This window comes from Mirounga leonina, unplaced genomic scaffold (genome assembly GCF_011800145.1).
Source record: "Mirounga leonina isolate KUSES-001 unplaced genomic scaffold, KU_Mleo_1.0 Mir_101664, whole genome shotgun sequence".
NCBI lineage: Eukaryota > Metazoa > Chordata > Mammalia > Carnivora > Phocidae > Mirounga > Mirounga leonina.
Window position 1 is genome coordinate 4,240,653 of NW_023270175.1, and position 27,008 is coordinate 4,267,660.

A 27,008-nucleotide genomic window follows, 5' to 3' on the forward strand; every position below is an offset into this window, starting at 1 on the left:
GCTGAACGGTTCTTGGTACAGTATTGTGGACACACAGCCGGTATTTCAAATGCAGGGAAGATATTTCCACTTTCTGAGGGACGGCAGATTTTCCTGGGACAGGTTGAGGTCTAGGAGTCAATAGACATAATTGCCTGACTAATAATCATGATATGATTACTGACTGAACAATCTCGAGTAAGCTATTTAGCCTCTCAGAGACTTAAATTCCTTGTTTTTGAGAAAACGGGGATAATGACAGCACTTCATAAGGTTGTTTTGGGCTTTAAAGTGAGACGAATAGTATAAAGCACTGGGCACAGAGCCTGATGCATAGCAAACAATCAAAAAGTGCCGGTTCCTTTTCTTTTCTACCATTTGATTTGCAGGGGAAGAAAATTCTCACCCTGCAAAAAAAAAAAAAAAAAGAAAAAGCAATAGCTTCTTCGAGCTTAATTGTAATATCATAGTGCCATCTGTTGACCATATAGAACTATTACATTACTTGTACTGTAGAGTTCATTTCTGACAAAGCTCTACCACGTCTGAAAACCTGTATTTAAGATGTCCTCTCCAGTGTGGTCGGAGCTAGTGTTGTAAGGACGGGGATTGAAGGCTTTACAGAAAGACGGTTCTGCTGAGCTTGGAGACCCCTCCCCTGCCTAGGTATCCTTCCTTGTTAAGAGGCAGGGATCAAGGAAAAGGGAGAGGAGTTTCCTCCATACCCTACCCTAAGATGGGCAGATGAGATATTGAGTGTGGAAACAAGTGAATGAAGTCTTCTCATCCATTAGGCTGATGGAAGGAGATAGTATTTTCTTCTGTTGGGAGGTCTGGGGAGATGATGGGAGGAAGGAGTTGGTATTTTCTTCTGTTGGGTGGTCTGCACTTGGAAGATCTGGCCAGCATAGCTTTGGCGTGGAGTCCGATCCCATGGGGGTTTCCAAATCTTGTAACCCCAAATACCACACAAATATCCATAAATGTGGAATAGAAGGGGTCCCCCCTCTCCGTTCCCCAACCTCGTCCCTCCCACCCTGTTAGGCTCAGGTTGCACAGATTCCCCTATCCCCACTCCCAACTCTAGGAGTCTCAAGAGATGGCCACTCCCGCCATCTTTCCTGTGCCAACAAATAGTCAAGACTGGTTGGTTTATTGAATGTGAACTTTATTGTGGTTTGGATTATGTAAGGCAGTGTGGTGAAGGCACTGCAGAAGTTACACAGACTGAAAAACATGGTAAGAAATGAGTGAGCTAAAAAAAAAAAAAACACCTACAAAATATATTTTTAAATGAATGCGTGCTGGACTAGACTAAGTACTACAACTATGCTTTTTCTTCATCATTGCAGAAGCGTTGAAATATTGTCAGAAGTGGGGGTTGGGGGGGGTTGGGGAAGGCTTCATGGAGGAGGTGGAATTTATGCTGGACCTGGAAGGAGGGGTAGAACGTTGATAGATGAGACGGAGGGGAAGAACATTTCAGAATGACTGACTCTAGAGAAAATTCTGTAGAAATACTGAAAAAACAAGAGGGCAAACAAACGCCCCCAGGGAATGAAGCTCCCCAACCGAGAAGCCTGGGGTTGGGACCCAAAATCTCAAGCCCCCAGGTGGGGTCTTCAGTACCAATGATATTCGGAGGCACAGGACAATGGGCTTGTTTGTAAACCTAGCAGCAGCAGGAGATTTCACATTGCAGTCAGGGGCCCCAAATTGGCTGTACTATATGCCTGGGAGGGTTTTCTCATCCTTTCGGGGGGGGGGTGGTACTTATTCGTCCTTCCTCGTGCCCGCTGACTGCCTGAACGGTAGTTCGTGCGCGCCCATGTGCGCGTGTGTGAGTGTAGGTGTGTGTGGATGGGTGGGGGACCGAGGCTTTGTCTCCCACTGCAGCTTCTTCCAGGTTTCCCTCTTGGGGGCACACAGCTGGCTTCCATCGAGCTGGAGCTCGGGCCCTTCCCGCTGGCTGTCTAGACCTCACTGAACTCCAGCTCGTCATTAAGCACCTAGGAAGCGTCCTCAACATGCAGGTAAAACCTACTGTGGGGGGTGACCTGGGTGAGGGCAGGACTACACTTCCCGGGGGTGGTGATGGTTGGTGGTGTTCGGTGGCGGTGGTGGCGGAAGTGGCATTGGTACCAGCGGTGATGAGAGCTGGGGACTCAGAAGCAGGCTCTGGCCGCTGGCTGAAAGCCTGCCGGCGAGTCTGAAGTGTTCAGTCGGGAGCGGGGATGTCAGGCTAGACCAGCTTGGCCTTGATCACCCCTCCTCCTTCCTCAACACGCCCTACAGGGGAGCTAACACTGGGCGCCTGAGAGCAGCAAAGACATCTGTAGGGTATCCAGGCCGTTGTTGTCCTGCTTAAATCTCACCCCCGGAAGCCCCAGAGATCTTTTTGTTGGCAAACATCTGTGTGATCTCCACATAGGACTGTCACCTCCCCCTGTCCAGCTGCTGGAGGTATATAGGTTATGTAGCTACTGATGCTACCTGGATCGGGAGGTATGGGGGATTTATCAGAAGAAAGGAAAAGTTAGTTACTGTGAGTTTCTTTCTTTCAAAGGAGTATGGATTAGGTAAGACCTGGCACCTGACAGAAAAGGGAAGGATGGAAAGCTCTGTCAGGATTCCCTAGAGCTGAAGATTTAGAGCTCAGTGAGATCATCGCTGGAAATAACCTTGAAGCTGATGTGGCCCTGCTTGACTCTGGCAGTCGGGCCACCCTTCTTACGCAGGTACAGAGACTTCAGATCACGGCAGTCGCTGGGGTCAGCATCCAGAGTAACCTGCCCCAGGAACTGATCACAGAATTTCCGGCTGTTCCACACCTGGAGAGACAAGTCAAGAGAGCAAATGTGAACCACCCTCTGTGAGACCAGACGTGGCCCAGTGGCATCTAGAACCTAGCGCCGAACTTGGAAAGGCCTGCTTTAAAACTGAGGGACTCTCTTTCCTGGTAACAGGCTCTAGCTGACAGGAAGCCTCCTCAAAGAGGAGAGGCGAAGAGCCAGCCAGCAGCACTCAAGGTCAGCTATACAATGGCTTTGTAAAGGCAGCTGGGCAGAAAAACAGCCAAATGATAGTGGTCCATCCCGACCCAGCAGGATGAGGGTCATCTGACCTGGCATATGCTTCCCCTCATGGGATTTGATAGTACATGTCCCAACACGTGGACCTGTGAGCATGTGCCCTTCCACCCACAATGAAAGGGACGGAGGGGAGGGTATTTACAATGGAAATGAATGAGGCAGTCAGTGTCTGTGCTTGGTGGGAGGTGTCTTGGAGTAAAAATAAACAGCCAAAGACCAGGATGACCCTTGCTGTGTATCCTGGATAGTTGAGGCACTTGGGATAATCTAGCCTCTCAAATGGAATGTGAGCCATCCTGGGGGGCGGGGGGTGGGGTCCCTGTTCACACACTTACCTGCACTATAATAGGAATGTCAGTGGTCCTTCTGTAGAAAATCGCCTGGGTGTCAAAAATGGCATGAACGGTATTCTTCTGGACGGGAGAACGGACTTCCTCCTTGCCACACTTGATGACCAAATACGGATTTACGGCTGGAACAAAGCGACAGTCGCTTTTAACGGAGTGATTACAGTTCTCATTCTACAGAGTCGAGAAACTAGTTCACTGGGACTTTTTAGCCTAACACCTGGGTACCAGAATGACCTCGAACCTTGGATCCCGATTCCCTTTTCTTCTCTAGCCTTTATAAAAAGGAAGAGTATGTAGGCCTTGCCCAAGGAAGTTCACATCCTGTTCTCTGTCCAGGTCAACAGCCATCCTGACTTCCTGAGACTGAAAATACCCCTGGAGAGAACTGTTCGTGACCACCTTTTCTAACCATAGGTGCAAGAAATGAAACTGAAGTTCGCTTTCTCAGACACCTCTGCGGTTCTTACTTTCATTGGCATACTTCTTCTCCAGGCCCTCTGCGCTGTGAACGGTGATCTGGGTCACCACCTTCGGGTAGCCACGAGCCAGGTTCCAGCAGGACATCTTGGGCATGTCCAGAGTCAGTTCCCTGGAACATCAAAAAGAAGACAGGCCACTGATGACGAATGCCCTCTGATGAGGCGATAGGCTTGCCAAGGCAGCCGTTGCTGCTGAAAAGCATGGAATATTGAGTGACCCAGCTCATTCCTCCTCAGACATGGCTTGTATTTTATGAGTCTGTTTTCCTTTCCCCTGGCGTTAAGGCCCAGCAGATAAAGATCAGAGTAGGCAGGGCCGGGGTGAAAAGGCAGCTTTGGTGACCCAGCATTCAGAACATAATAGAGGAGCCGTGAGGAGTCCCAGCTGCTTAAGAGAAGAATAGAGTCGGCCAGAGAATGGAAGAGAAGATATACATGGGAAAGCTTAGGCTATAGGCCTGTTCCCCTGAGATGGCAGCCCAGAGGTCTGAAGCTCAGACCTCTGCTGGGGAATTTTTCGTGGTTACGAAAATAACCATTTTGAGCAATATTTCTACCACCATCATGTCAGTGAAGTCTGACTTGGACAGGTTGTCCTTTTGCGTGTCTGCATAGGAGGAGCAGGGTCAAGGGAGGGGGGTGGGTTGGGACAGGAGGCAAAGCAGAGACTAGGAGTTTGCTGGACTGGCCGCGGGAGCTGAACCTGAGCTGGACGGGCACTTCGGAGAAGATCCTCAGGAGAAATTCGCTGGTGCGGCCATGTTGGAACATGGTTGGGACAAGCACGTAGTTGCCTTTCTTCAGGTACTTGCTCAGAAACACGGTGCGGGTGTCAATGTAGGTGGATGTCCCAGCACGCTCTTGGATGTAGAGATGGTGGAGGCGGAACTTGCGGTTCATCTCCACCTGAAAATGAGACAGGACGAAATGCCCCGTTCCGCTCAAATCGCAGTGTTCACGTTAGGAGATCCTAGGTCCTCTGCTTTCTTTATCCTTGGACCTATCCTCATTCCCCTCACCCCAGGCCGTCCTAACTGTGACTCTCTTTGCCATTATTCTCTCTGCTGCACATGCCCGTTCTTACCTTGAAGAGCTCAAAGCCAATGATGTAATTGTCAGGTCTTCCCATGCGGCGGTAAGTACGCAGGTCCTTTTGCTGCAGTGACATAATGACCTTGTGCCCATCCTCGGGCACGGTGAAGATGTACTAAGGGAAAGAGGCCACCATGGAGCTTTAGTTAGCACTTCCATTTCAGATGAGCCAGCTCAGATCTCAGAGAAGACAATTACGTTGAGGAGCAGAGACTCTGATCATTTTCTGGGCTTTGCCGCTGACCAGACACTGTGGCCATGGATAATTCATGGGCCTGCTAAGTGGAGATCATATATTGCTCCTCCCTATGGCATTCGGCATGGATTGAGAGACAACTTCACGCCTGGGTCTTCGATGCCAAAGAGGGTAAGCTTCTTGGTAAGATCTTGGGTGTATTTTAAATCATCCCTTGCTTTTAAAAGCTGCACACTGAAAAATTCTAGAATCCATAAAGGCAAAAGGCACTTTTGTTTGACTTAGCCTGATACTATAGCATCCCCCTCAGCTAGCCTCCTCTAGCCAGCCCAGCTGTGTGGCTTGTGAGGGGCTGGACCCACTTCCTTGGAGAACTGATGCTTTGCTACCCTCTCTGCTGGGAAGCTGCAGACCTGTGCGTGAGACTCTGAAACATCATCTGAGGGAATCATGGTGCCACTGGGAAGTAAAACTAAAAGGCATCTGATTGATCTCTCTGTCTTTTGTCTTTCTCTCTCTCTCTCTCTCTCTCTGCTTTTTTCTCTCTTTCCCTTTAGCAAGAAACAGAAAATAAATCCAGAATCATAGGTTTGCAAGGCCCCTAACGATCAATCTTGTGCAATTAAGTGTGAAGCCAAAAGCCCATTTCTCCAGCTCGGTCGATGTGCCTGATATTTGAAACATTTCCAGGGTTGTACATGGGGATGATGTGGGGGCGGGGCGGTAATGGGAGCTTTCCTTTCTTTAAGGAAAATTGAGATGAGGGACGCCTGGGTGGCTCAGTCGGTTAAGCGACTGCCTTCGGCTCAGGTCATGATCTCAGGGTCCTGGGATGGAGACCCGCATCGGGCTCCCTGCTCCGCGGGAAGCCTGCTTCTGCCTCTCCTACTCCCCCTGCTTGTGTTCCCTCTCTCGCTGTCTCTCTCTCTGTCAAATAAATAAAATAAATAAAATCTTTAAAAAAAAAAAAAAGACAATTAAGATAAAAAAAAAGATGGAAAGAATGGGGGCAAAAAGGTATGAGTTAAATAAATCAGCCTACTCATCTTGGCGTCCTTCCAAATGCCTGGCCAATGAGGCCCACGGAAAAAAAGACATACCGACGTAAGGTGACAGTACAGTCAGAATTCTTGCCTCCCGTGGGTTATCTCATCAGCACATTTGGGGGTAAACCATCAAGATTATTACAGACTCAGGCTTTGGATGTTTGGATTTTTTTGCTTTGGGGCATGCTTGGGCTTGACCCCTAATGGATCATGTGGAAGAACATTGTAATGGAAGACAGATGAGATAGGGTCACTGATCGGGTAGTGCTTCAGATCCTGGGCAAAATGACCTGGTTCTGGGTGAGAGAAGGGAGGCGTAATGATGGCATTCAGAAGATTCACTGCATGAGAAAGAAGATGCACACTGTAAATGCACACCCAAGAGAACAGATGGGCAGTCAAGAAATGAAAAAGAATTGAGTGTCTGGGAGCAGACCCTTTCTGTCCGATGGGGGACAATCACAAAGAGCCACACCAAGCAATATGGCACCAGGGGAGAGGCAGCCAGAGGAGATGACTCAGATTGAATACTGTTCCCCACATACGTCTCTGCAATAGACACAGTCTGCCATGACTTACAGCGTCTGAGCCAATCCTTAGGTACCTTGGTTGATGAGTATTACACAACGGCTGCAAATTGAAAAACTGATGTCAAAGAAATACTGCAAGGTGAGACCCAAGTTCCTATTGCCTTGAGAAGCTGGAGACAAGATTAGAAAAAAAACAACAAAAAAACCAAATTGACTCAAACCTGGGGATTCTGCAGGAAGGTATCACGATTGTTATAGCAGCCCCCTGACCGGTTCATCAGGGGATCATCGTCCACAGTCCAGCATCCCACCACCGATTCCAGCTCCTTGCGGCCAAAAATGGGGTTGTTCACGTTGCGGCAGACATTCAGTTCGTGAAAGTTGCGGCAAAAGTCCTCCAGGCTCATCCTGAACAGAAGGCAGGCAGGAAAGAAATGAAGATGGTGCCAAATACCTACAGCGGTAGCGCCACATGGGAGCCCCGAGGCCCTTAGCACCGAAGACCCCTCCTCACCAGAACTCTCCATCGTCAGACATAACAAGCCCCAGGTTCTTGCGGTCGGCCACAGTCAGCTGCTGCCACTCTTCAGAACTAAAGGCAAATGAATGAAGGGAGAAGCCATTAGGTTTACCATCGACTTCCTACAGGAAGCAGGACACCAAAGGACCGGAATGCGTGAGGATTGGGCCTGCTTTATTTCACCTCTGGCTGGGTCACAGACCCCACAGATGTCACTAAGCACTGACAGCCCACTAGCAGTCTGGAGGGATGCGCTGGGAGAACTACAGGGCTTGGGAGACGTGGCCGTCCAAGTGAAATGTCACTCACATTTCGCTCCAGGGGCCGCTCCATTCCTGACGTCCCAAGGGGTTCCTCAGGCGAACCATATAGAGCTTCTCAGTACTGAAGACTTCCAGCAGTCTCTCTCCAAGACGGATCTTGCGAATATCAGTCATGGTGTAGGTATGGCCCTTCAGAAGACCCCAGTCAGTTTCAACTTCTTGCTCCTCCTGATTAGGAGACTGAGAGCAAAGAAAGATACATAAGGCCACAAGAATTGAGAGACCCAAGGCCTGGCTCCAACTCTTCCTTGATTGGTTTACCCCAGTATGGTTGAAGCCAGTTCTCCTTAAGCAGATCGAAATTTTACCCAGACACCTGACTTGACACAAAGCAAGTGAAAGAAAGGAAATAAAGAATTTAATATAATAACCCACTTAAACAATTCAGATTGAAACTCCCACAGTAGAACACTGATATCAACAGCTTAAAAATTTGGTGGGGCTGGTTTATTGCGTGAGCAAACTGCTATAACTTCTACCTCCAGGGGCAGAGGCAGGAGGAATAATTTAGCAGAGGCTATTGACACAGGCTGAGAAACTGCATCGGCCCCCAGTGGGATGGTTGGTACAGAAGGATAAAAAGTTGAAGCTCTGGGGCGCCTGGGTGGCTCAGTCGGTTAAGTGTCTGCCTTCCAGCTCGGTTCATGATCCCAGGATCTTGGGATCGAGTCCTGCGTCGGGCTCCCTGCTCAGCGGGGAGTCTTCTTCTCCCTCTGCCCCTCCCCCCGGCTCGTGCTCGCTCGCTCTCTGTCTGAAATAAATAAATTCTGAAAAAATAAAAAAAGTTAAAGCTCAGTGGCCTCTGTTCCAGGACTCAATGCATATTGTTAGTTTTCTGAGCGCCATAATGCCTTCTCCTGAATCTCTGGGGGAAGGGTGACATTCCCTACTAATTTTGTAGTGTGAGCAAAGAATGGTTGTTTTTGGTGACAACAAACCTCAATGGAGCAACAGATCAGTCCTCCTTTGGTAAATGTTTTGTACAGCTCCCCAAATAGCTTGTACTTCTCCTCAACCAGCTCGGTGTATCTTCCCTTCTGCATGTCAACGGTCTCGGCCAGTGTGCCAGTGAAGTCCACGATGATATCAGTGGTGGTCAAACCATCGAGGGCTTCATAACATCCAAGCAGCCTGGGGGCAAATATGCAAGGTTATCTTGGTAAACTAATTTTTCCAGGTGGAGGACGTCTTGTTCCCAAGAATTAGAACAGTCCCCGCCCAGCCGGCCTTTGCCAGCTGGCTTTTCTTGAGGTATGAAATGAGAGATATTATGAGATTATAGCCAGAGATTTCTAGGCTTAGGTTATGTTGAGCAAGGGCAGTCCGTGAAGAAGCTCCTTCTCCAGGTAAACATTAGGGAAGGAGAAAAGGTGAAGCCATGATGCCATGTGATCTGCAGATTAGCAGCAGGAAGGGGCACCTATGAGCAGGGAGGGTTTCTAATGGAAACCAGAAGAGCTCATTTCTCTATCACCCAGGATTTCTGAGGGCCAGGGCCAGGCCCAGGCCCAAAGCAATGCCTTGGATCTGACTGCTATGCTTCCCCATTTAAACTCAAGGGCTCGGCTGGGAGAGGATGAGCTCCCAAGGACAAATGCGGCCTTCCCTTCCTCGTGTACGCTGACCACTGACGGGTCAACCCCCCTCCTTACTTTGCATAAGCTTTTTCCAGTAGAGCATTCCAGAACTCATTCATGGAGGTGGAGAAGGAGAAAACCAGATCTCCATTGATGGTGGGCAGCAAGTCATCGATCACCACCTCAGTCCATTCTCCAAAATGCCAGAAACGGAAGCGAAATATCCCAGCATATTTATCAAGTTTTCGAGGGTCCCATTCCTGTTCCTTATGGTTGGGAATTGTCTGGAAATATAAGAACAGCCATACAACTGTTATTCACCAGACCACATCCAAATATTGAGTTGCAGTTGACTTCCGGCAAATCTATTCGGCAGTAGGAAAACCAAATACATCTGGTTTGGGTCTAGGTTGGGAAGTCCTAGGTTGGGCATTTTTTTCCCACAACTTTTGCTTCCCTAGGTCAGTTTTGCTGAGGGTAGTATTACCATGCCGGCCCTGAATACACACAGGGTGACTGAGGGGAAGCCAATCAGGAATTAAATTATTTCCCACAGATAATCTACAAAGTCGATCATGAGAAACTGTCTATACAAACATATCCGGTTGCATGTTTAGCCATCTAAATAAGGCATTTTAAAAGACAAAATCACTGAAAATACAGACGCCTGCACTTTCGGGCTTTAAAGGTCCATCCTAGAGATTTCATGTAGATTCTATATGGATTTGACTCACACCTTGAACAAAATTATATTGGGGAAATTCTCCTTTTTATATGCAATTACACATCACTCTTCGAAAATTCTGTTTCTGAAGAAAAATCAAGTCAAATCAAGCCAACGCTTCACTGCCTTTGACTCGACCTAAATGCCGAAGAAATTTTTGTACTCGAGAATTTATTAGAACCTTTTCAAGGAACTATTTCCATTTTTCTTGTCTTTTCTGTTATTCCTATCTGTGATTTCCTGGCCCCTGCTGGCTCTATCTTCCAGTCGGTGCAGAGAACACAAGCATGCAGAGCCACTAGGTCAAAGCACTACAAGTGACAAAAGATCAACTATCGTGTGACAAAGCCAATAGAGTAAAATGTTAATGGTAAGAAATCTAGGTGAGTATATAGGTGTCCCCTGTAAAATTCTTTCAACTTCCTGTATTGGTAAAAAATCCTCATAACTTGTAAAAGATTCTCATAATTCAGGAATTAAACAATCTAAAAATCTTAATGACCTGATTTTTCCCAAAATTACTAAGGAAGACAAAAAGGTGGAAACTGAGTGAGAGCTCACAAGAGAGGGGGATACCTTTGTCCAGTGAGATTCCTGAACAGCCAAACAGGAAAACGCAGAGACCATCGGCTTGTGCCCCAGTCTCCCTTGGATCAGCTGGTGGTTGCTGATGTTGCCCACGATCAGACGGGGGTCATCACAGATGTCCTGCAGATACAATAATTGGTTCTAAGGGTGTGGAAAGTGTTTCCCAAGAGTCAGCGTGAGCTGAAGTAGGCAGGACAGAGATCGTGACTAGGACTTCCATAAGTGGGATAAAGGGAAAGTCCAGGGAGTTGGGGGGGGGGGGATTGTGAGGAAAAATACAAAGCAGTCGATCATCTGGCCGCAGAGATAGGGTTATGAGGGGAAGTGGCAGGAGAAATGGGAGGAGGGGATGCGATGAGACAGGTTGAGATGGGCTGGTGGGGGTGCTCAGAACTAGTATTGCGGTTTGGAAGAGTTTTCCCTACAGCAGTGAGCTTTAGAAGAGAAATAGAGATTAGCACATTGCATTCCGGTCCTATTGGTCATGAGGAGATTTTCTGAAGCACCTGTGCCTGGAAGGGTAATTGCATTTCAAAAAACAAGGCCCAACGGTGGTGAATGCTTCTCCCTCCCTGAGAAAATGAGTTCGGAGACCTTATACAGAAAGCCCTTTCCCCAACAGAAAGCAAAGGCAACGGCAGTCTCCATGGCAACTAGATTCTTCCCCATCTTTGGATGAATACAGATGGCAGCAGGTGGTAATGGACCCCTCATAGGAGCACTTCAACACACTCTTTTCCCACAGAGGTTGTTCTAAGGGAAGCCGGACAGAGGTGGGGGACAGTATTTGTTTGGGGCGTATGGGTCTTTCTTCCCCAAACATGTCAACAACCGTGCCACTTCCATGGCAAGTAGGAAAATGAGACCCAAATAGTACAATGAGGACACAGTGTCTGAGGGCACACTGTGGTTATTTTCAAAGTATAATCGGTGTCTAGAGGAAGGATCCCCAAAGTCTCCCTGGTGGTAGACAGAATAGACTGAATAGCCACGGTGACACTCGAGTTGAAGCCTTAGGGATGACTAGCGTGAGGCAGTTGGACAAGGGAGAGGTACGGAGGCATGATGGGTAGAGAGACAGGCATAGACAAAGGCATTGCCGCATACACAACATCACATAATTGAAGACATGATTGTGTGACTCAGAGAATCAGCACTTGCAGAGTTCAAAGGCAGGAAATACCAACGAAGTCTTGAGTATCTGCAGAAAGCTTCGTGGAGGAGGCCGTTGGCCGGTACCTTGACATTCTGCTTACCCAGCAGAAATAAATCCTAGTCTCAAATGGAAAGAAAATCTAGACATATATCCTTTTAAATTTTATTAAATAGAGACAGCTATATTTTTCTGGTTCTCAAACCTTTTTTTTTTAGTGGACATAATTCTCCTTGATGAAGGATCTGGTCTACAGAATGAAACATTCCATATATTCTTTAAAAGCCAAAATCACTTGAGAAAAGAATAAACATTCTAGGCAGGGACAAATCCAAAATAAAGATTAATTGGGTATCCCTCTGCCAAAAGGAGAGGGTTAGGTGGGTTTTCAGTTTGGGATTTTCTGGTCTTTTTTTTTTTTTAGATGCATACCTAGTGTCTCGACATCACTTTTTTGTCTTAGAAGAAGACTTCTATCTTAATATTTTTTTATGGGCTGGGACTTGCCTGTTTTTTCACTTATTGAGCATAGAGCAGGCGTGTTGGGTGAATTAGGCCCTGATATTCTTTCTCTCCCAATTGTTTCTTTGCCCTTTCTAAGATGAAACTAAACACAGCTTTTTCTCATGGGCCAGGTGTTACTATTTTATTTGGAGCAAGACATAAAGTTATACAATGATTTCTTGGGTTTCGATGATGCAAATAATAGTTGCCTAGCATGGAAAAACAATAAAGTGAACACTGGTGTATGGAAAAATGTGCTTTTAGAATATTAAGGCAAATTATTTGCTGGTTTTATGTGAAGTTGTTAGTGGTTGGGGTTACATTACAGTGTCTTGGATTGCCACGAGGCTCTCATTTCACAGCAGGGATCCAGGCTCAGCCAACACTTTTGGCATGCCAGCTTTTATTCGAGACATAAAGGGTCACATAAATGAGCAAATACCTGTAAACAGAACTCAAATTGAGAAACTGGGTAATTATTCTCCTGTAGATCCAAGCTGAATGTGGTCCTTCTGTGAGTGTGTGTGTGTGTGTGTGTGTGTGTGTGTGTAACTGTATGTAATCATGAGAGAATATAAATTTGGGCCCAAAAAATCCCTTATTTTCTATTTCCTCTTGTAAACTGGCCCATGGCCCAGTTTTCCTTCACCACTCTTCATGCATGATGGATGACCATTTAACAATGGGTTTTAAAACATGATAAATTAAAAGGCCATAGATTGTCAAAGCTGAAAGAAATCTTAGGGACTATTTACTCAACCTCTTTATTTTATAAAGGAGAAAACAGGCTCAGGAAAGGGCAGCAACTTGCCCCTCCCAGCATGCAGGTAGTTAGTAGGAGACCTAGGACTGAAGTTTGAGGTTCTTCAAAAGCACATATAGTTGGGAAAGGTGCTTCATGCCTCTCTGCTTAACACTTGCCTAAAAGCTCTTCATCATTCTGGAAGACTTGCTAAAGTTATATCTCAGCTTTTGGTTCCAAGCTAAATATCACCAATAGGCTTTAAACGCCTCAGTTTCATCCACTCAGTGGGAATCAATCTCTTATGTATGTCAGTGCCGTGATGTGAAACATGGGAGGAAATCTTTATTATGCCACATCCTCTACCTCTTTAAGGAAGTCTGAGACTAGAAAGGAGTTAAGGAGGGAGAAAGGGTAAAGAGTAATAAGTCAGTGCAAATCTAACGGCCAAATGGACTTTTTTGGTGACATATTTGAAAATAATGAAATGGCTGTTTATTGATTTTTTTCTCCAGTTTTGGACAACGGGGTGTCTTCATGTTGGGAGTAAGGAAGTAAGGCGGGAGAAGTTATTCTGTAACTCAGAGCCGAGATGGAGAGTGCAGATGGGATATTTCAGCCTGAGCTCTGCTGGACTGGTAAGGAACGGAGTTGGGGAGAGGTCACAGCTCACATATTCACATATTTGGGTGGCTTGAGAGGGAAGGGAGATGCTGGGCCCCTAATGGCTCCCAGCTGTGTTGGCACAGTTGCTGTGATCCTTGAACTGGGCTGTTTGTCAAGGCAAAATAATTTCTTAGGGGGGAAACACACACAACTAGGAAGTTGGACACCAAGAGTAAAGCCAGGAACAGTCCCCGCATACCCCCATCCCCGAGCCAAAGCCTTCTACAAGCAAAACAGATTCTCCAGGAAATATGTTCTCTTAACTGAGCACTGAGAGTCCTTCCCATTGTCCTCACCTCAGCTCCCTTCGCAGAGACCTCTGGAAGATTGGCGGGGAGGGAGACACACGATTACCAGGCTTGGAGCCCTGTACGTGTCATTCTATGTGGTTTTTGCAACTTTTTTACACAGGCGAAACTGGCGGACAATAAGCATTGCGGTCCCGGGTCAACAACCTCAAGAACCGCAGTAAAATGAAAGGAGGCCGAGAAAACCAGCAGCCAGAAGAGTGGAGGCATTTTCAAGAGTGCTCCAGTCTTGCAGTACTGAGGGGCTGGGGGCCTGGACACCTACAAGTGAGGCTGGCCCTGCAGTAGATATATTATGACCAAGTCCAGCACCCTAACTAGTCCCAGAAGGCCTCAGGGCTGCCATTCAGGACCCGAGGGCTGCGCCAGTTGGTCCAAGTAGCCATTATCTTATCCTAAGAAACCTGAACCATCTCCAAGCAGGGCCTTCATAGGTGGAGCTGGGCTCAGGGACCAATGTTGGACCAGCCTCTCAAGGAGTTCACTCTACCTGCTGGCGAATTTTCCTTTTGCGGGAAGAGTATGTCATCAGTAAAATAGCCACTTCCTTCCTTAACCCTCCAAGGAAAACTCAATATGAAGCCTGAGAATTCAGGTCTTAAGCCTAACTTCTACTTCCAGCCTAGACAACCGAGTCACGACATAGTTATCCCATTTGAACCTTCAGACTTTGGCTGGAAGACTCCAGGTATAAATCTCAAACTGCTTTAATTGGGAAGAATTTACATATCCATGCAATGGATTACTGTTCAGCCATGGGAGGGACAAACTGATTACATGCTGCCACATGAATGAGCCTTGAAAATGTTATGCTAAAGCAAAAGAAACCAGTTGCTTTTACTTTTCTGTTCCAAGTGAAATGTTTAGAGCCGGGCGAATCTAGATAGAAAGCCAAAGTAGATTAAGTGAGTCCCTGTGATGGAGGGGGCGGGGGTTACTCACCGCAAATGGGTACAGAGGGTCTTACGGGGTGACTGTGACTGTTCTACCATGATGAAGTTTTTGCAACTTTGTGAATTTGCTAAAAATCATTGCCTCATACTCCTCCAACAGGTGAATTTTATGACCTATAAATTGTACTGTGAGAAAGCTGGTAAAGGGCACAAGTGAAAATAAACAGGATGGGCCCATCCAGCTGGTTTCAATTGTGTCACCAGTGGAAAACATGAGGACTAGTCAGGTTGGGGGACATGATCTCTGGGAACGATAAGAACTTTATGACCAGTCTAGGCCAAAACTATGGCACAGAGATGCCCCATTCAGCGGGGAGCCGGAAACTTCGATTAGCACAGAGAAAAGTGTTTTCCCCTTTACTGTTTCCTCCCAGGCAATCTGTCCCCGAGGCCTGTGTATTCTGCTTCTGATGTCTCCCCTCATCGAACTTTCCCTTCCATTCCTACCACCTTTGGCTTTCATCCAGACCCTCATCACCCTCCTCCCACGCAGGGTAGTGAAATGGCCCCTGGGGAGGGTATTCCTCGTGGAAGGACCTGGGCAAGGGAAATGGTAAGGAGGGCCCGGGCTCAAAACTCGACCAGAGCTGACAGAAGATCTTGCGCAGGTGCCCTCGCTTCCCCCACAGCTGGCTGCACAAATCCCCGTGAGGGTTTGCTCCTCTTTAGTCAGGGATTAGATGTGTCTGACTCTAAGACCCTCTTGTAGCTGGGTATGAGTCAGTCAGGAAAAAAGCCAGAGGCGGGTAGGAGGGAAGAGTGGCTGGAGAAGAGATTTTTTTATGGGCATTTGGCCAGCCAGATTTCAGCCCTAAAAATTGTACCTGAAGCCTTACGATCACGCGGTCAGTCAGTATAAATCGGCATAGCTTAGAATTTACTAAGACTGTATATGAGGAAGCCCCGGGAGGACAGGAAAGTTCAGGAACACATGTCTCGAGCCATATACCAGTGTATCCAGGAAGCTTGGCCTGGGGTGGACCACTGGAGGAGTTAAGGAGAAGGATTTTTCTCCGGAGGGTATGGGCAGATGAGCCGGCCCTGAATAACTGCAAAACATTCCCATAATCCCTGCCTATCTAAAGTGGCTCCTTAGGATACAGCATGGGAGGGGCAACTGGGAAGAAGGGGACACTTAATCCTGCCCTAGGATACTGGGGGCTTAACTGAAGTTGTTTGGTTCAACTAGCCCTGGGGTTTACAGGCATGAAGGCTTATAAAGGCAGAAGCTTCTGAACATGGGAAAGGAAAAAAACAGAGAATATCAGGTTAATCATGCTTCTTCCATTTTAGAGACTTCAGAAAACAGCCCTGGTTGAGGATGAGGCTGTGTGGCATGCCAAGGGACAAGATGTCTGCAAGCTTCCCTACAAACCGGGATCTCAACCTTGCCAATGAAGCGGGTGAGGCCAACGACCCATCTGGTCTCCCTGAGCCAATTCAGAGAGGCCCAGGGCTGTGTCTTGGCTTTCCTGATGGGAGGCCAGAGAACTTTGACGTGGTTCTTGACCACAGGCTTGGCCTCCACTCTGGCTGGAAAGGAATCCAGAGCTTTTTGAGGAGACTCAGATGGTGGTCCAGAACCTCGTTTTCCCCTCCTTCCCACAAGAGGCCCCTTCCCCAATCACTACAATCTATGCTGATCTCCCCCTTCTTCAAAGCCCTACAGGATTTACTGTCTGTGTGCCTGAAGATAGCATTTCTTGTATCAGGCATTCATTTCTTATTTAACTCGTTGATGGCTCAATATCCATCTCTCCCACTAGAATGGGAGTGCCTCACCCCAGGCTGTGTCTGTAAATTGCACAGAGGCTGCACAGAGTAGGTGCTCAATAAATGCTTCTCAAGACTCTCCCTTTGGGCTTAAGACTAAGCTCGCAGGGTGCTCTCAAAAGGGAGGGTATGGATCATTTAATAGATGTACAGAATCGACCCAGGGAGGAGGAAGGTGGGAATTGACTGGTGGGAAGCTACCAATTTTAGCAAAAGAAGAGACCCAAAGAGCTCCGTTTCTCTGAAACAGCAGCATGGCGGCGTGAAAACCAACGTGGGCTTTGGAGTCAAGCCTGGTTTCAAATCCCAGGGTGTCCGCCTTCGGACCCCGGGTAAACTCTTACCTTCTCTCTGAGATCCACTTGCGTCATCAATAAAACGGACGTAGTAATATTTACCTTTAGTTTTCAAACCGGAAAAAAAGAATCACATCGGAGAAATGTATACGATACCTACCTTGCTGAGCCATGGCAAATGAAGATGAAATGAAAAAAAAATGTACAGAAAACTCTAAACACAGTCTCTAGGCCCATGGTAGGCATGGCATAAATGCTGATTCCTTTTCCTACCCACCCCAATTCACCCTCTCTTTCTGATATCCCCTCACCCTGGAAAGGGTATTGCTTGCTTCAGAGGCAAGATGGACTCTTGCCATGGTTATTAAGTTTTTCCCTTCCCTGCTAATCCACCTAGGATTCAGTCCACAGAATTTGGAAGAAGAAGGCAAAGGACAAAGGACTGAGCCAAGAGAGAGGAGGGAGCATGTGTCTCAAGACCCAGCCAGTACAAGAAGCATTGTCAGCTTGATTCACATCTGGGAAATGGCTTCGTGTTGGCTTACGACTTTGCCGCCCATTGGGTCTCCTCCTATCTCCTCCAGGACCTCTCCCTCATCAATCATTCCTTCTCTCTCCTGTGTCTTCAACCTCTTCTTCTTTACTGTTTACTCTTTGGCCTAGAAATACATTCAAGTCTGTCCTATTTTAAAAAGATATCCCCTCCCCCCGACAGAAAACCTTCCTCAATTTCCTGCCTCCTTTTCAGCTATTTCTGCCCCATGGATGTCCTGTCTTTCTGATCCGGGCATCAGAAAAGAGTGGTGCCCCTCATTATCATCATCCATTCATAAGAGTGGCACTCAGACAAGATATCTTTATTTTCTTCGTGCATTTCTGCAAAAACAAAACAAAACGAAACAGAACTTACCCCTCTGCATACCGAATTAGTGGCTAGTGAATTCTGCTCACGTTTCCCAGATTTTTATTGCAGGTCAGTGATCTGCGGGGATGTCAACAACTGGAGGCGCAGAAAGTCAGGAGGAGTGTCATCTTCCTTCCGATGGAAAGGACTTCTCCAAGTCTCATACTCTCAATGGCTATCATACTTTGCGGGCAAACACTGAGACCAGTCCTTCCAGTCACATAGGAAACACAAGAGCCTTGAAGGGACCAATGTATCCTGGCACCACCTGGTGGCAACCTACGGCAACTACAACGGCTCTCGTGAGAAGTCGGTGAAGGAATGTAATTGCAACTAAAAAGTTGCAACTGAAAAGCCTGCTGGCTGACGAAAGCCAACCTTAAGTTGTTCAAGGAGGTGGTTGCATAATAGGGCACAAAAGGATACATCGGCACATGGGATCAGAAGGCCTTCAGGATATTGTGAGGGTCCAAGAATGTGCATGTCCTAACAGCCCTCTGTGGCTTATGTCCCTGGTCACCCACTTTGGGAAGGAGCTCGGGTATAATATCCTTCTTCCAGTTATACCCTTTAGAGAAGGCAAGGTTGCCTGCCATTTATTCTCCAGATTCCACCATCCTATCATTTTATACACTGAGCTCCCTCTCATGCAGGGCTGGTGAAGAGGTTCTGAGACTTGGTTTAGAGACACAATATACAGCTGTTCTGCCGAGAACCATAATAACTAGTGATAGGTCTGAAAGAGCTACACTCCTACTTAGATCCCACTGGGCTAATGGCGAGGGGATCCAGGTGATGGTATCCAAAGAGTAACAAAGAAATCTCCCCCTCTCCCGCCCCCAAAACTCCATCTTGTCCTTGTAGAGTTCATTTCATTTATGCTCATTACATCAGGAGTTTTGTTGTTCTTCTTTTAAAATTGCTATCTGACCAAATATGACTGAAATTCAAGATTCCTCAAGCTAGAGTCAGAAGCACAGATCCATAACACTTGCCACATTAAAGCTGTCTCCTAAATTGCTTTGCGCGCGGTAGGCTGTGTTGAGAGAAACCGTGGACCAGGCAGGGTTATGATGCAAGAGATTGAGAAGGAGACAGAAAGTAAAAAGCAAACGAACAAACAAAAGACAAAGTTACCTGGGGACGTTTCCACACCACCTTCCCGGGAAGCAGCCGGTTGTAGAAAAGCGAATCATTCTCAGGCAGAAAGGTCGGATCACAGAACAGTCGGCCATCTTTGATGCATTCCTGCTTCAGTTCCTGGTACTTCTGGTTTTTGAAGAGCTTCAGAGGAGGACCCATACTGCCGAACTAGGTCTAGAATGAGAAAAATTGTGGTCACTGGAGGAAGAAGTTCTGAAGTATTTTGAAGATTACCTGAAATTAGACAAACGGTAGTCATCCCAGTGACTTTATTCCTGGAACTAGGCACATGGAGCTTGGCTTTAAAAGAAAAGTGAAGATTTTCAGGGAAAGTAGGGTCCAGGCTCTGCAACCGATTAGCTCAGCATGGGGCTTTGCCTAGGGTGCCTAAAACATTTGGGGGCCTCAGTTTCTTCCTCTGCCAAATGGGGCAATATGGGCCTGAACAATATCATTGAAAAAATAGATAATAAATGTTAAGATCGCTCGTTAAATGGGAGTCATTCTCATTTAAAGGGCAAGCTTCCGTTTTACATCAGCAGAGAGGAGTTTCAAGCAAAGGACAATTTTCAATTTGAAGATAAAAGAAAAAAGTCGTTTTACGATATTCAGAATAAGTTGGTGCCCTGAAGGGCCACACACTATGTACTTCAGGGGAGAAGCAGCCCCTTTCACTTCTAAGGAGCCCCTTTACACAATTCCTTCCCTTTTATCATTAAAAGAGCTTTGCATTTTTTATTACTGGCCAGGAAGGCTAATGCAAGCAACAGAGCTCAGCAGATGGCCTCCAAAGACAAGGGAAGATAGAAAGATTGTATGTGTCTTTCTTCTTCAAAGTCTAACATGCAGTCATCTGCCCGCTTTAAAAAAGGCAGACTCTGAAATTCAATTACACTGATTTGGTGGACTATAGATTCTTATCCCACGGCAATACATTGTTGCTTTCTTTTCTTAAAAAAAAAAAATTTCACACGGCTAAATAGAGAATTAATATAGTGGCTCTTCAAGCAATATAGTGGTCTATCTGAGTGCCCCACACTCAAATGCCCCTAACAACTGGTTTTTATGGGGATAATTTGAAAGACAACTTTGATTTTAAATAATTTTGGGGTGATAATAGGGTTCTCAATGCCTTTGCTTGATTCACAAAGATAGATTCGTAATGATTTTAATGATTCTCTCTTGACGCTCAATGGTTAGTAAGAGGAGGGTTGTGAAATTTACATGGTGCCAATTATTTAAAAAATATTTTTTAGGGATAACTGTGTCTATATTTCGTGATTACGTGAGGGTCGAAGCAGGAAATATCTAAGGTCAGAGTATCTGCTGAAAAGTGGGCGAAGTTTGAAAAAAACTAATTAGCACTTTAAAGAGTGTCTGTGTAGGTAACAGCTCAAAATCCAGTTAATAAAGAGGGAGTCACTAGTTTATAAAAAGTGAAATAATAATCAGACCTCTCTACTGTCTTAGTTCATGTCCCTTCAGTATTATGCCTTACTGGTAAAGAAGTCTTCCTATTTGAAAACCGTAAAAAAAAAAAAAAATTGAATTCGACATTATTTGCAAACTACAATATATAAAAACAAACTTACCCTTTCTCTGAATCCAAGGAATAAGAAGCTGAAAAGAACCATAGTTTGTTTGTTTTTTTTAAATATATAGCCTTATTGATTGACCTTTGTTTTTCAAATTGAAGGTTATGGGACACTGCAAAATGCCAAAATGCCTTTAAATCAGATTTAATTCTGATTAAATCATCAGATTTAATTCTGTTCACATATTTCACATATTAAAGTGTATCTCATTGTATTTGGAGGCATGAGAGGTATCAGTACTAATTTTCCGTTAAGCACTAGCGGAGCCAATCTGAATGTACACCCAGTCTCCTTTCTGGAGCCTGTTACCAATGGACCCCAATTTTCACGTGTGCTCTAACTTATAACAAACACTGTTGTGCCTCTGGCTCTCCTGGAAGGGTTGGTGGACTGCCAGGGGCTGGGGATTGCAAATGGCGGATAGTCTGGGGCAATTAGGGTATTTAGTTTGCCAGAACCCCCTAGCCCTTGAACGTGTTGGATAAATGGGTATTTCCTGTTCTTGGGAAGGCCCTCTGCCCCCATGCCTCCCTCGCTACTCAGTCAAATGGCAAGTCCCTGCTCTATAAGGAGGGCCTATCTACAGGCAGAAGCTGCATCAACTGACTTGATTTGAAAAACCAGTATGATCCCAGTAGACCCTTCCAGAGGCAGAATATCCAGCTGACGTGTATAGGGCAAGCCTTCTGGGTGAGGGCACTTGCATTTGGGGCGTGCACAATAAATACGGAACAGCAGGCTATCAGCCTGAAATTTGACAGGCTTTCATTCGAATCAAATTGTAGGCTCAGGTCCTGTTGGACTTGCAGAATAGAACTGCGCCCCATTTCTGGCTTGGTTCCTTTGTGCCTCGATTTTCTCATCAGGGGAGTGGGGTTCTCTATCCTGCCCTCCTTACCCTGTGGCTGCACCTAATGAGACGGTTAGCGTAAAAGTACTTTGAATAAGCAGAAAGGGCTCCATAAAGGCAAGATACACATTGTTAGCACAGGGCTGGGCACACAACCGCTGTCCAGGGAATATCGGTTGAACGGATGAATGTCTTATGCAGACAATTAACGCTTGCATGTATTGTCCGAAACGCACATTCTAGTTCAGGTTCTCCTGGTGGCAGCCATGTTTAGGAGGCATTATCCATGCCCTTTATTTTGTATCTGCAGAAATGGCAACTCACAGAAGGGGCAGCTAGAAACGCAAAACTGGCTCCAACCCGGGTCTGTGCAATGTCAGATTCAGTGTTCAGCTTTCCCCTTACACCACACTGCTTCTTTTGGTCACTGAAAGGATTTCTTTTTTTTTTTTTTTTTTTTAAGCTCAAATGAGGAAAAGCTTCCAAAGCAAACATGATACCTAACTTGGAGGCATTCTGCCTAGCACTTACTGCCATGGTGGATACTGAAAATGTTCTTTATGTCCACGGTCTGATGATCATGGGAGAATTGGAACCCTTCACCTCAGAGGGTTCATTAGGTAAGTCTGGGGGAAAAAAAAAAACACAAAACCTTCTGGAAACCCAGAAATTTGTAAGTTGGGTTTGTCGCAAACAATTTGCCCTGCCGGAGCCCAGAAGAGTGGGGAAGGGACTGCTTCCTCTTGGCTGCCTTACTGCACCCAACTGTGAAGACAAGAGGGCCTTTAGGTTAAAGATGGCATATTGAGAAAGTCAGTAAATAGAATCCAAACTAGGGCTTCGGGTATAAACCAAAGAGAGCCTCTGGCTAACAAAGGGAATGGGCACATCTAAGATGAGGGACCCCGTGGTCTGAGGGTCGGAGGTATTGGGTGGTTGGGTGAAGCAGAGTGCGGGGTTTTGCATTAAGACGACAGTCTCAAGCAGTACGATTTCAGTGAGGACCCACTGCCTAGAGATAAGAGCATGAAAAAGGCTGTGTGAACGCAGGCAAGTGGGAGGGGTGGGTCCAGAGGGTGGAAAGTTGGAGATTGCCAGGGGAAGTTGAGGGAGCCTGCCACGTAGAATAATACAAGGTCTGCAGTTGGGGGGATGGAGTTTTTGCTACTCGCTGGACTGGAAATTGCGGGGGAGCTGGGCAAACTCTTACGAAGAAAATCACTTGTTCGTCACCTGTGGGTCAGCCTTAACATCGAAACCAGATTTGGCTCTGAAACAGGAAATCTGCCTCAGTTTCTTAAAGAGAACTGTTCTCTGAGAGAGGAAATCCGGTCTGCAGGTTACAAACTGCTTTTGCCCGGGGTGAGCGGGAGAGGAAGGGCGGGCATTTAAGGGGGAGAGAGGGAGAGAGCATGGCGCCCGAAGTGGTGTCCTTGGCCGGTTTCCCTCCCTCCCTCTCCCCCCCCCTCCCCGCCCTCAGGTCCCCCTTGTGCTGTCCTCGAAGCAAAAGAGGAGGTAACAGCAATTAGGAGTTTTCAGAGCAAACTGAATGCAGAAGACCTAACTCTGCCCAGGCATGAAGTAGGCACCACTTCAGTCTCACACCTGGGGGGTGGTGCGGGGAGGGAGAAGTAATAAAAACTCGGCGTCCACGGTACACAGAGCGCTGGCTTCGGCAGCACATACGCTAAAATGGGGACGATACTGAGAAGATGAGCGTGGCCCCCGTGCAAGGATGACAGGCATGTTCCCCAGAGAATAGTGCCTCCCGTGGCTACGCAGGCGGAGTCATAGCCCACATCTATGCACACGCATCTACCAGGGAACATATGGCTGACCAGATTCCACTTGTTGGCCAGATATCCTGGGGTTGGAACGGGACCATAAAAGTCCTCGGATCCAGCCTTATCTGGGACACATCTACTCTATCCAGAGAGAAGACTGTTCAAAGAAACTGGAAGAAGAAAAAAAGAGTGCACAATTCCCTTTAATTCCACTGTTGAAGAACTTTATCAAAGAATACAAGCCAATTCAGAATCATAAAAAGAACACAAGTGGTCAGCAGATCCAGGATCGAGTCCCAGATACCACCATTTAGTGTAGATAACAGCTCTGTCCCTCAGTTTCCCCATCAGCACAAAGGAAATACGATGGCTGTCTTGTCAACCTCAGAGTGTTATGCTGGTTGGGGGGGGGGATCGAATAAAATTAAGCATATGTACATACTTTTAACTTTTAAAGATAAGACCAATGTCCAGCAGCAGTATTAGAAAACATTCATTTTTAGCAAATTAAATCTCGTCTCTATCCTTAGCGGAAAATGAGATGTGGTCACCTGCCTTAACTAAGACACTCACCGACATTTGAAAGACCAATATAAAATGGCCCCTCTGCCATTTGATACCCCCTCTCTCTTCCACCTCTCCTTTTTGGCTGGCTTGCCCCACTACCCGTTTTTTCCCCTCTTGGATGAATAAGCCCATCCTATAACTCTAATTTTACAGCCTTGAGAGAATCCACTTCCAATTTTTACAGAATGTTAGGCTGGAAGGACTCTTAGAAATCACCACGCCCAACTCCTTGCTTTCACAAGAAGGTGAAAGCCTGGGCCCAAGGTTACATACACAGTTAGTGACAGAGCTGGCCCGAAAACTCAGACCTCCTGCTTTTGAGAATTCTCATTGTCTTCTTCTCACAAGAATGCACGCGGGAGTTTTGTGTTTGAATTGCAAGCTGTCAGAAGGTGTGATGATTTCAAATCAAAGCTAATCAAAGAAACACTGTTTGGGGGTCACAAAGGGACTTTTTTTCCCCTTGCTTTTAATTTAGGAACCGAAAACACCCAAGGACACGTAAAGACTTTCTTTTTTTTTTTTTTTTTTAACCTATTCCTGACAAAGCAAGTGTTTAGACTTTTCCGTGGCCTGCTAGGGACTCTGTAAGGATAAATAAAGAACACTATTCAAATTCCAAGTACTCACACGCGCACACGCGCACATGCACACAAACTGGCAGAGAGGAGTTAATTAGCAGTCCTCTCCCCCCCCCAGCCCCATACCCGAAGAATCTTTTTTTAATCCCCTCCCATACAATGTCCTTCATTGCACAACCGAGATTAGCAAATGAGACGTTAGCCATATTTCAGTAAAACATGAATACAAACCACGATGCTTTATCCTGAAGCCAGAGGTGACCGTCGGGATGTTAGAATTTGTTTCATTTTCCTAGATGATTGTCCCCAGACGGCAGGCTCCAAATCCTCAGAACCAATTTTCCATTGCAATACTCGGATCCTTTTGCCGCCCTCCCCCCTCCGCCCCACTCTGGTCAAGTAGCCCAGTTAAGCCCCTGGGCTGTGAGTGGCAGCGGAGTGGGGAGGAAGGGGGTAGAGCCCCAGCTGCAAATCAAAGTTTAAGCTAGAGCGAAAATCAGAGACGAAGAAGATCAACCTGTCACCAGGGCAGGAGGACCCCCGGCCCCGCGGACAGGACAGCCGCCACCGCCACTCTCTCTTGTGCAAGAGCGCACAGCCCGTGCACCCCACTCCCAGGGCTTTTAAAGACCTTTGGTACACAGTGTGCAGCCACGATTATGCCTGCCTTTCAATAATTTGCCCACAACTGTGGGTCCGCCGAAGCCAGAAGGAAGCCCTGTCAGCCCTGGGAGGGTTTCTCCCTCCACACCTCCCTCCCAGGTTCGTTCTTCCTTCTCAGGTACTTTGGGTCACGAGAAGCCAAAACAAAACAAAACAAAACAAAAAAACCCACCACCACCACCAACAAACAACCCCCCACACAACCGACCAGATATCACCAGAAAAATCTCATCGCCAGACAACCTCAATCCCCCCGCCCCCCATCACAAAGTGTCCCATTCGTTTTGAAGTTTGCAAACTCTTCCGCACGCCTACTGGATTCCAACAACTCATAAAAATGATAGCTGCCGAGTTGGACTAACTATAAAGTTCCAGTTGCTTCGCCTCCTCTAGCCTCCAAGTTACCCAGCAAGCAGAAGTGTGCAAATGCCCTCCGTGCTCACCTGAGTTAGCCCAGGCGCCCCGCCGCCGCCGCCGCCGCCGCCGCCGCTCTTGGCCAGGTAACCCCTACAAAGTCTGCTCAGTCAGTGCCGCTGCACAAAGATCCTGGCTTTCTTAACCTGAAAACTATTTGGGCTGTACCAAGCTCTGCTCACAGGGGGAGGTGCCTCGCCGAAACTTCAGGAGCCTTTGCCCCGCCTCGCAGTCAGAAACTGATCCTGAGTCATGAGGAAAATCTGGAAAGCGCCCCCTGCCAGATGTGCAGACGGGATGCCCACTCCAGATCCACCCACCAGCAAACTGGAAAACTCAGGACGCCACGTTTGAAAGCTCTCTCTGTTCCGAGGAGCAAGAAGACTTTCAGGGAGGGCTGTGATAGATTCCTGACTTTTCTGTCCCGGGGTTAAGAGTGCAGATGTGGACAAGACTCGAGAGAGGACACGGAGAGAAAAATCTTGAAGTGTCAACAAAGTTCTCACGGGCCGGGCTGCAGACATGGCCCTTGTACACGGATCTCACTCACATCCTGCAAGTGAGTGGGAGAGAAAGTGGAGCTGATGGGGCACAGGGCAGAAAAAGATTGCTTTGTGAAGCCACAGGTTACTTCTGGCCGAGGGCAGAGAGAAGGGAGCATGAAGAGGGAAGGGAGTGGAGTTGGATTCCAAGGCAGTTAGTTGTAGGCAGCCTAATTTCGAGCAAGGGGGCCCTGGCGATTCTGCCTGGCTGTGTGAGGCGAAAAGCAGAGCAAGTATCTGCTCTGAAAGGCCAAGAGGCTTCGGGGGCTACTTCAGGGGAATACCTGTAAAAGACTCTGCTGCACCCTGGTCAAGGCCTCGTTTGGAGACATTCACTGGGACACAGTCCCAGGGACGCCATTCCCAAGTTGTTTCGTTTGTTTCAATTTTCACAACCCCGTGAAGACTCATCATCTCATTCCCTCCCCAGCTCGCCTGACCAATGTGGTGTCAACCTTTTGACTTGAAATGATCACTCTCGGCCCCTATCCCTGCACCCACCCTCCTTCTGGCTAGTTGACTGACGGGAGGGAGGGAGGGGGGGAAGAGGGAGAGAGGGAGTGGGAAGGAGGGAGGAAGGGAGAGAGAGAGAGAGAACAAGTGAGCAAGGACTCCAAGAAGGAAAGAAAGTGTGCTTCTCTCTACTCACTGGCCCCATACCATGATATTTTCATGAAACAGAGCTGAGCAATTCTGTGACTCTGGTCTCTGAGACCTCCCTCTTGGCTTTTCCCCATAACTCCCTCTGTGCCTTCTCCTCTATGCCTAATGGAAACTGAGCTAGAGGTAGGGGGCAGTCAAAACACCAGAGCCCAGGAGAATCAGGGCTTTAAATAGTGGCACCCAATTTGGTAATTGAGTGGCAGATTTCTCAAGCAAGTATCCCCCCATGTTGTGGGATTTGGGCTTTGAAACCAAGCGGGGGTAGGGGGCGGTCTTTTTTCTGCGGTCATCTTCAGCCGTCTTTTCTACCTCCCTAATTTTCAAATGAGTAGGGAATCATAGAATCTGAGAAGTTCTGTAAAGCAGCTTGTTCCAAGTTTGAGCACCCCCTGATTGTTAAAAACATATTCC

At 47.1% G+C, this 27,008-nt stretch overlaps 1 protein-coding gene and 1 non-coding gene across 2 annotated transcripts; one reads left to right on the forward strand and one right to left on the reverse strand.

Annotated features, from left to right (window-relative positions):
* Positions 1-1,130: 1,130 nt before the first annotated feature.
* On the reverse strand, positions 1,131-25,530 carry CAPN6 (calpain 6). Its single transcript, XM_035007324.1, has 13 exons — positions 25,422-25,530; positions 18,933-19,112; positions 10,485-10,616; positions 9,260-9,468; positions 8,546-8,738; positions 7,594-7,787; positions 7,279-7,356; positions 6,986-7,172; positions 4,985-5,107; positions 4,604-4,806; positions 3,889-4,010; positions 3,407-3,543; positions 1,131-2,810 (listed from the first exon to the last, which is right to left on the reverse strand). Exons 2-13 carry the CDS (start codon positions 19,095-19,097, stop codon positions 2,628-2,630), a joined length of 1,926 nt encoding a protein of 641 aa, XP_034863215.1. The 5' UTR covers positions 19,098-19,112; positions 25,422-25,530; the 3' UTR covers positions 1,131-2,627.
* On the forward strand, positions 23,047-23,155 carry LOC118013758. Its single transcript, XR_004680113.1, has one exon. It is a non-coding gene; the product is annotated as a U6 spliceosomal RNA (small nuclear RNA).
* Positions 25,531-27,008: the final 1,478 nt, after the last annotated feature.